General features: G+C 31.6%; 2 protein-coding genes across 2 annotated transcripts; one reads left to right on the top strand and one right to left on the bottom strand.

Moving 5' to 3' along the window:
* The first annotated feature begins 3,611 nt into the window (after positions 1-3,611).
* On the top strand, positions 3,612-7,136 carry LOC111028342 (splicing factor 45). The gene is made up of 8 exons (XM_022306954.1): positions 3,612-3,957; positions 4,159-4,284; positions 4,406-4,511; positions 4,582-4,669; positions 4,732-4,999; positions 5,679-5,906; positions 5,987-6,176; positions 6,243-7,136. Exons 1-8 carry the CDS (start codon positions 3,847-3,849, stop codon positions 6,338-6,340), a joined length of 1,215 nt encoding a protein of 404 aa, XP_022162646.1. The 5' UTR covers positions 3,612-3,846; the 3' UTR covers positions 6,341-7,136.
* A 126-nt stretch (positions 7,137-7,262) lies between these two features.
* LOC111028343 (electron transfer flavoprotein beta subunit lysine methyltransferase-like) lies at positions 7,263-8,447 on the bottom strand. The gene is made up of 3 exons (XM_022306955.1): positions 7,922-8,447; positions 7,720-7,850; positions 7,263-7,663 (listed from the first exon to the last, which is right to left on the bottom strand). The coding sequence occupies exons 1-3, from the start codon at positions 8,170-8,172 to the stop codon at positions 7,326-7,328; spliced, it is 720 nt and encodes a 239-aa protein (XP_022162647.1). The 5' UTR covers positions 8,173-8,447; the 3' UTR covers positions 7,263-7,325.
* Between the last annotated feature and the right edge of the window lie 2,079 nt (positions 8,448-10,526).

Here is a 10,526-nt window from a genome sequence, read left to right as displayed (position 1 = left end):
CGGTCATTATTCTTAGAGCTCCTCTAAAAACCAAAATCGATTTTTTTTAAAATCGGTTTGCCTAAAAATTCCTGTTTTTTCTTAATTTTTGACCTCCCGACCATACCAACTAGATTCACTTCCCGGTAAAAATCTAGTTTAGCGCCCACGCGAGGTTAGGTTAGTGCAATAAAAATGCATTTTTTTTAACCTTGTGACCTACTTGGGGTGGTATTGCATAACAAATCGAGGGATATTTTCGTTTTTAACTGTCCGAGTGTATATAGGTGACTCGGTGCTATAAAAATTCAATAATAATACATTAATTCGATGTTCGTTATCGGACGTGCAAATGTTTGTATGCGGATGTTAGATTGTATATGATTTAAGATAAAGATACATAATGTTTTCGACCATAAATAAAATGTAATACTTAACTTTAGTTCATAACTGTCTCATATCTTTGGTAACTGTTTCTAAAGCAGTATTCGTGACACGTGAGTTACATACTTTTGAAGTTTTTATTTTATCATGTCGTGGTCCATTGTTAAATAATTGTTTAAATTATTTGAGTATAATGAAGACGGTCCGTTGTCAATGCCAGTTATTGAACTACTTCAATTATGGGGTCTGATTGCCAAAAATAATAGCCTCAAATGTAAAAATGGTCATTTTGCGAAATTATGCCAGCACGGGGACTACGCTGATGGGTTTGTTTGGCGGTGCAGACAGTGGTCTACAGTCAATAAAAAAAAAGTGAGGTGTGACTTTAAACAGTCAATAAGGAAAGGCACGTTCTTCAAGTCGATTTATCGAATCGTAATGTTCGCATACTTGTGGACGGGGAATGTTTCTCTTTCCTTTATTAAAAAACAAATTGACGTAGCGCGACAATCAGCTATCGATTGGGCATCTTTCCACCGGGAAGTAGTCTGCGATGGAATGATATTGAGGCACGAAAAAATTGGTAATTTTTTATTTTATTTTATATAAAGCGACAGTATTCTTTTTATTATTGATTATATTTATTACGAAGGCGGTGTTGGAAAAGTTGTTGAAATCGATGAGTCGAAATTCAGTCGACGAAAATATTATAGAGACCATCGAGTAGAGGGGCAATGGGTTTTTGGTGGAGTAGAGCGGATAACAGGCAAATGTGTTTTATTACCCGTGTCCCGTAGAACGTCGTGACAAAAACACATTCAAAATTTTCAAGAAAAAATTTGGAGTGTATCGGTACGTATCGGGTCAATTTTGAGCGTTCAAGATGTTACACGTGCAGTATACGAGCGATACGTACCGACCCGTATCGGACTCGGACTTCGGTACGTGGTGGTACGTAACTATTCCGTATCGAATTTTTCTTCTTGAAAATCTTGATTGCTGGAATTGATTAAACAGTGGATTTTACCCGGTACATTAATCATTAGTAATTGTTGGAAAGTATGTTGTCTTGTTTTATTCTTCAATATTAATCATGAATATTCAATTTTACAGTTATGACTGTTGACTGTTTAAAAGACGAGGCTTATGATTGAACATTTAACAGTTAACCATTCAATAGAATTTAAAAATCCTGATACCGGTGCGCACACGAATAATGTAGAGGGGATGTGGCGTCATGTTAAGGCATCCATTAGTCTGCAGTACTCTCGGAAAAAAAGATTTTACGCTGGGTATCTGGCTAAACACATGTTTTTAAAATCTTGCCGAAATTCAAATTTGAACCCACTAGATGAGTTTTTTCATTTAAGCTCATTGTTGTACAACCCTACTACACCGGAAACAGTCAATAGTGATGTTAGAGATGAAGTTTTGACCGAGTCATCGGAATCTGAAGAAGATATAGAGTCTGAAATAGATTTTGGATATTTGTAAAACTTAAATATAGAATATAAATTATAAACTTATGAAAAATATATTGATATTTATTACTTTTTTTAAATTTAAATTTTACTTAATTTTAAAGTAGGTATTATATTCCTTGTATTAAGTAAAATAGAGCGTTTAACGAATGCGTAAAACACAGAAAATCGTTATTTTTTTGATTATGCAGAAGTATTAACAGTATTATTACTTATTAGTAACAGGTATAATTACGTATTATTTCAACGACTGTCAACCACACGCATATAACTGATAAGTCTTATTATCGACCTAAAAATTAGTGATATGGATTGCGCAATGCTGGCCAAATTAAAAATAGTTAATTGAAAAAAAAAAGCAAAAATATAATCACCACACGGCAATGATCCAAACCGTGTTTAAATTACTTATTTAAGTAAATTGCCGAAAAATTCAAATTTGAAAAAGTTGTATCTCAAAAACTATTGATTTTCACCAATTTTTTTTTTGAACCATCGTTTTTAAAACGTTGATTTACCTAGGTTTCAAAAAAAAAAGTGAAAAATTCGCGTGGACGCTAAACTAGATTTGTTCCGTCTATTATTGTTAAATAAGTAGTATACCAGTTTTGTTTTATTTGATTTAAATGTTTTTATTATTATTAAACTAGAATAGATACCTAGTAAAACGGTATTATTTTAAATATGTAATTATTAGCTATTAATTATTATACTTGGAAGTATACCTACCAGTTTTGTTTAATATATTTTACAATTATGTACTAGACTAGGGATCCCAGTTATGATTATCAGCATTGTTTTAATTGTTCAAAATTATTTTGTACAATTTAAACAAAACATATATTTTTTATTTATATTACCTACAAATATTCAAGGCTGGGCAAGTTAATGATATTTTTTAACTCAGTTAAGTTATATTAAAATCCAAATCATGTTAATAGTTAAAAGTTTATCTAAAATTGTCTATCAATTGAACTAATTTAAGAGTTAACCAACATTTAATATTATTTTTTTAACTCATGTTAAGTTAGTTAAAAAAAAAAGTTTCTTGTTTTCATATAGGTAAAATACAAATAATCGGTACCTAAAATTGTTCATGTAATTAGACTAAAGAACTATCATTACTTTATGTGTTTCAAAAGGTAACAGTACAAATATTTTTAGTATACTTATAACTTATAAATTGTGTACCAGCAATGTGTATTCCTATAATAGCTCACATAATTTAAAAAAAAAAATGTTTGTATTTGTTTATCTATACTTATAAATTGAAAAATATTTACTTCATTACAAGTTACTTAGGACAATAATATATATTAACATTAGGAATATAGTATAAGACGAGCGATTCTCAACCGGGGGGTCGCCAACAATTATTTTAGGGTCGTCAATCCATGTGGGAAAAAAATTGTTTCACTTAGAATCGTATAATTAGTAGTAAGTGTTATAATATATATATATATATATATTTTTGGATAGTCCGATACATCTTTTTTTGTAAAATATACCTATACACAAATAAATACAATAATAACAGTTGGTTCAATTTTTTAAAGCTTACATTATAAAAGGGTCGTTGGACATCTTGGTGACATTATGGGGGGTCGCGAGCTCTAAAAGGTTGAGAACCACTGGTATAGACTGGAGTAAAGATATATCTTAAATCGTGGCTCGGACAAAAAAAAACAGAAATATCCCTCGACTTGTTATCACGGTTGTAGATATTTATTGTTCTATGCTACAACCGTGGTATCTAGTAAGGACAGTGTTGTTTTAATGTTCCATCGTGCGCTGCTGTAGTATTTTGTGATTACAACAATTTACAATTGTATTGATATAGGTTGAAATATTTAATAGTAAACGATTAGTTATTTCCATTTACAATATAGTTATTTTTTTGTGTTTACTTTTGTGTTTTTTTTTTGTGTAAATAATTGTTCTCAAGTCTCAATTGAACACGTATTTTTTTGTTTAAAATTAGCTAACTGAGGAAAAGTAAATAATGTCTTTGTACGACGATTTCGATGTCGTTAAACAAAAATCTGACGGCTGGTCATCAGGCATGAAGCTCTTCCAGTCGCAAATGCAGTTGAAAAAAGCAGCTCAAACTCAGGTTTGTAATTCATTTAATTCAAAATTTATCAAAGGAGCCATCATGTGAATTTCATTTTTTATCAGTTTAAACAAATTTGTGGTATATAATTTCTTGAATCATAACTTTTTTTTAAATATTGATAATTGTAAGTAAGTATAACTTCTACTGTTAAAGACTAGGATATTGTTATTTTATACAATTATTATATTTTGCTTTTAGCCAAGAAGAGAAGCAACCCGTAAATCCACATCAGTTTTAGCACCAGTAATTGATTTAAAGAAAAAAGATGATGATGAATCCATGTTTGACCCAGGACTTGGCTTTACAATTTTTCCCATTGCCCGAGTAATATAAATACGTATAAATAAATAAATAAACATATATTATGTTATCTACTACATGTGATTATACTGTTTATCATCAAATCATCTCATAATGTATGTATTGATGCAAAAAACACCAATAGGAAGGAAAAAAACCTCAACGTCCGTCATTTCCACCTATGGACTGGACTTTTGATGGCAATGAATATGACCCTATGATTCCCAATGATTACGAAAGAGTAGTTAGAGGTAAGTGTAATTCACAGAGCCATTCTAGGGTTTTAATAAATTATAACATTTTAAATGTATTAATATTTAGATTTAAGAGACATGCGAGATAAAGAAAAAGAAAAAGAAGATGATGAAAGACGAAAACGAAGAGAAGAGCGAAATAAAAATAGAGACCCGTAAGTTATATGATTGTCTATAGGGTACAATTGGTATGAATTCTAATTGATCTTTTGTTTAGTGGTTACACTATGATGGATTTACCGGCTGGCTTTACACCCAATACAGATGAAAGACGCAAAACAGGATTTACAGGATTTGGTGGACGTAAAGATAGTGATAGCGAAGAAGATGAACCAAAGCCCATGAGTAGAATCCCTGGTGCCGCAATTGCTCCTCCACCGTCATTGCAGGAATCATTTGTAACATCACCCGGACCTCAGCAGACTTCTGGAATTGGTATGGGCATGGGTGTTGCTGCTAAAATAATGGCCAAATATGGTTTTAAGGTAATAAAATCTCAGCACTAAATTCTTATTACACTTAAATTGATATTTTTTTGTCATTCCCCCTTGTGAGTTAAAAATTATATGTAGACCATTGACATAATATACTTTTATTTAAACCTTAAGGATGATTAACTAAAAACAATTTAAGGTGTATGGTAAGTTGTTTTTGATAATTTTTGCATAATAAAAATAAGTTGAGTGCACAATTTGATTGTGCTCTGATATACCTTGTTATTGACTGATGTGTAACATTATTTTTTATTGAGTAATTCACTTGTTCCTGTGCACCATAGCACGAGCTGCCACCAAAATTGATTGATAATAAATGTATATACAGGGTGTCTTGTGATGATACCCATTAGCCCTACCCACTAATCACCCACAAAAAACTAGTTTTTACCTATAAACTGAAAAAATGATTATAATTAATGAAATTAGTAAAAATAAAATGTAAGGTCAACATTTTCAGAAAAATAAATGATAAAATGGACATTTTTAATTGTTACCAAAAAATATATGTAGTTATTGTCTCTGTGAGTATAATAAAAAAAACCAGATTTATGATATAGTTATTATCTCATTAGATATTGCAATGGGTAAGTACTCACGAGACACACTGTACATAATACAAAGTATGTTACCTATACATTATTGGAAATAATTTTTGGTTATTTTCCAGGAGGGGCAAGGATTGGGGAAGAAAGAACAAGGTATTTCAGTGGCTTTACAAGTAGAAAAAACAAGTAAAAGAGGTGGTAGGATCATTCATGAGAAACCAGGTGGTAATGTTTCACCACCACCCATAACTTCTATGGCTGGTATGATACAAGATGATTTTGTAGCACCTGCTCCGCCACCTCCCAAACCTTTACAAAGTATCACAGAAATAATGAAAGAACAATCAAAGGTAATACTATGCAATAGTTTTTATTTTTGCTATTTTTCAATTAGACTTGTACAAATCTGGCACTAATTTATTAATAATAGGTAGTATTATTACGAAATATGGTTGGACCTGGTGAGGTCGATCAAGATCTCGAACCTGAAGTAAAAGATGAATGCAACACTAAATATGGGGATGTCAACAAAGTAGTTATATACGAAGTTCCAAATGTTGATCATGAAGAAGCTGTACGGATATTTGTGGAATTTAAACGTATAGAATCAGCTATCAAAGGTAACATCATTGTAAATATTGTATATATATATTTAATTATTCAACTTGTTTTTTTTTTTATTACAGCTGTTGTTGACCTAAACGGTAGATTTTTTGGTGGTAGGCAAGTAAAGGCTGGATTTTATAGTGCAGAAAAATTAAATAGTTATCAGCTCCTTGATTAAAACAAACTATTTAATAATTTAAAAAAAATAATTGCATTGTATAATTTTAATATTTTTGGACAAATGTTATCAATAATTTTGTGTATAAAATAGCTTAGGATTTTTATATTAATATACCTAATATTTATGTCTTGGATCAACCCTTATTCCAAGACACCCTTGCTCCCAATTTATTATGATGATAAAGCTATAATCTCTATTCATGGTAGTTTACATTGGTAGTTCCATTACAGCTAAGGCCTATGACCATTTTGCCATCTCACTTGAATCTTATTTCTGTATGGTACTCTCAATGGAGAATAAAATTAAACCGCAACAAATCTATACACACAACCTTGCCTTTACAACACAGTCTTTGCCCGACTTCATATATGTACCTTCATCCAATGCTGTTAAATATTTATGCTTCACAGATAAGAGATTTAAATGGAACCAACACATTAGGTCAAAAAGATTTAACTCTAAACTCGTATTTTCATATGCTTAAAACTATATTATAAATAAACAAATTTCAAAGTTCAAAAATCAAACTTTTAACTATATGTCTCTACCAAAACCGATGTAGACTTAAAGTCTACAACTGTAGAGCTTAACTAAAAAACCAAACTTAGCAGAATAACACACTATACCAAATCACTAATGCTCCACCTTACATTTCAAATCTAATTTTGAACGACTTACGCATCAAAACAATTGAAGAAGAATCTACAGTATATTACAGGTGATTCTTCTTACGTCTAGTTAACCATTAAAACTCACTCATCAGGGACTTATATACCTTGAAAAAGGTAATCTTTAAAAATCTTTAAATAGGTGATCTTTTTCTTTAAGAACTACTTCCTAGTAGTGTTGCTATTGTCCATTGGGTGATTTCTTAATCAATTAATTTATGTACAAAAAAAACTACTCTAATCACATGTGCTTACTGTGCCATTTTCTACAGGTTGTATATTTCTCTTATAAAAAAAATATACATCTAATAATTTTATCCTAAAATCCAAACAGAGGCAGTGGAAAATCCTCGATTTTCCAAACAACAATTTTCTGTTAATTTGTATTCTTTAAGTTTTTTTAAACGCTTTTGCAAATGATCTTCAGGCTTAAAACAATGTCTACCCGGATCACCAATCAGTATAGTCTTCCCTTTGTTACACAGCAAATCCAGCCATTTCCACAGTACATCAGCCATATCTTTTGAATAAAACATATCTCCAACTATGATGACTTCCCATTGTGAACAATCATTCAACAAAATATTCTTAGACAGTACATCAATGTTGATGTTGTTTAACTGAGCATTCAGTTTTGCTGCTACACATGCAACTGTTTAAGACAAAAAATTAATTTTATGAGGAAAAATAAAATAAAAATGACTGTACCAGGATCTATGTCATTAGCCGTAACTTGACTGGCACCCGCTATAGCTGATGCAAGACTGCATGCAGCACTACCACTACCGATATCCAAAACCGTTTTGTTGTTCACATACTTGCTGTTATCTAGTATAAACCTAAAACAAAAAATAGAAATATTGGGTAAAGCAAATTGCATATGATTATAATACCTCATAATTTGTTTTACCTGGAAATAGCTTGACCACCAGGCCAATAAAATGCCCAGAATGGATCATTAAACTCACATTCATTGGCAGGTGAATGCCACAATTTACATTGTTCAGTAATTAAATGCAATTTTATTTCTGGAGTCAAATGGTTTGTACATACAACAGTCGCATTTTTTATTTGTTTAGCATAATATTGCTCACTATGAGTACAATAATTTTTGGAAATCGTTTTCAAGGAGTCTATGATAGATCGATAACCAACATTCATATTTAAAAAAAATATATTAAGTTCAAAGATGACTTATTTATCATGATTTACCTATAAACCATGATCATCATTCCTATATTAGGTATTTACTATTTAGGTAATAACTAATAACCACGACTAAAGACGTCTCTGATGTGGTGAACTGGTGAAGCTAATAACTAATGGCACAAATGCGCGAATGCACGATGCGTGCTCTGTTCACGATTAGCTTGCATTCGTGCAACTCGTTCGCGCATCTCCCACCATGTGGCTAGAACCTCTAGCGCTTGAAATACTGGCGGCCGGTGGGTGGAGAGCCTAGATACTAAATTTATTATCTAGGCACTTTAGTGGTGGGAATGCGCAAGAATTGTTCTCTAGATTTGGTGTTTGACCGCCCAGTAAAGTTATGTTCTAATAATTATTGTGAACTGACTGAACTGAGTATAGAGTTGATAAGGTGACACCGCTCCCATTTCCCTTAATGGTACGAAATAGACGCAAAAAATCACAGCGGTTGGGAAGTTCAGAATTTATCACCAGAGCACGCCACCAATCGGACGAAGGCCGACTGTTATTCTATGCTTTTAAACTAGTCGTAATGGAGATATACCTTTAAATTGTATTTACCAATGTGTATACATTTTTGTTCAAATGTCAATAATCTGTATGCCAGCATAGGTACTATATTTTATGTTTTATTGTGTAGATTATTAAAATAAACCAATGTTTCGGAACCAATTGGTAATTATTGTGTAAAAATCGTTATAATATTACAAGGACATGGTACGTAGTCTACATATCGTACAAATGTATTTATTTGAATAAATGTGCTACCTAAAAACCCATGCACACCCAAATACTCAAATAAAAAATCATAATAATTGCAAATGCATCAGCTAAAAATATTGTTACATTTTATTTACAATCTATAATGTATTTTGTATATGATGCAGAGGACGCCACTAGAAAAAAAAAATAAAAAAATTTGCAAAGCAATCTAAACTAATATAATAACTGTAACATAATATAGTTGTTAAATTTTAAATTATAATATAATACAACTTCCTTAATCAAAACTATTTTAAATTGTACCTAACTGAACGCAATAATCACTAAAAATGATTCTTAGTTGGTTACTATTTTTCATTTTTAAGAAATAGTAACAAAAACATCAAAAATATGTGGACATTTTTAATATTTTACATTGAACACAATATAAAATCCGGCCTTCAGGCGAATGGTGGCGCAACCTGCACGAGACATTTGTACCACGATTTAAGTTATATGCAGGTTATTCAATGCAGTATAGAAATAATTGTTCTCTAGAGCAGAGAAATTCAAACTTTTTCATCCCACGGCTCCTTTAAGTTTTCACAAAATGTTCACGGCTCCCAAATTATAAATGACAAAAAAATCAATGTTTATATGAATGTAATTTATATTTTATCATTTATACTAATTGTTTATTTACCATATTACATACATAAAAACAATTATAAATAAGTAGTTATTGTGTAGAAAAAATTGTAATTAAATATTTTATGTTAAGTCCTAGTAAATATAAATCAGTAATACTCAATACTACATTTTTAGGGAGATGGATAAATAAGCTTATGCTTCATAATATGTTCAAATCGTGGCTCAAGTTTGGAAATAGCTATTCTCGTCTCCTTCTCAGCGTTCACTTTTGATCAATTTTGTTTTAATTGCAGTTAACGCAGAAAACGCGGTCTGACACTGGTGCGAAGTTGCAAAAGGTGTTACATCTTTCAAAGCCGGTGTGCCTCAAAGATAATAGTAAACGTTTTTCGTAAAAATATTTATTGGTTTTCAATTATAGGACGCGGCTCACTTCAATAACTCACGCTACGCCCCTGGGACCCGCGAAGCACAGTTTGAATACCTCTGCTCTAGATTGATGCTCGCAAATCATCCCCAAAAATCAGCTGTTCACCATGGGAAGAAGTCACAGATGTATAAGCACATTTACATTGTGTATATATCTGTGGAAGAAGTACAGCTAGCGCTCTCAGTGTACATAATTGTATATAGGTATATCGAAATAAAAAAAATGTATCCATCACGAAAGCACAGATTCAATATTTTTTATTTTATCTGTGACGAAAAAATGCATTGTTTAACTACATTAATTTCCGCTTGGGCGCTAATTCGTAGGCCGTAATCGAGGGTAAACATTGGGTATCGAAAATAATGCTACGTTGAGTAACTTGTACATCTAAAATCGTGGACCTAAACCTAACCTAACCTTCGTGGCTACGACTTACTACCAATGACCATGACTGTTTCATTAATCTGTGTTGACTACCACGGTCTACCTTAAACCGTGGCTACCACATATTAAGAAAACACAA

Source organism: Myzus persicae, unplaced genomic scaffold (assembly GCF_001856785.1).
Source record: "Myzus persicae strain clone G006 unplaced genomic scaffold, MPER_G0061.0, whole genome shotgun sequence".
NCBI lineage: Eukaryota > Metazoa > Arthropoda > Insecta > Hemiptera > Aphididae > Myzus > Myzus persicae.
This window is presented reverse-complemented; position numbering and strand designations above follow the sequence as displayed.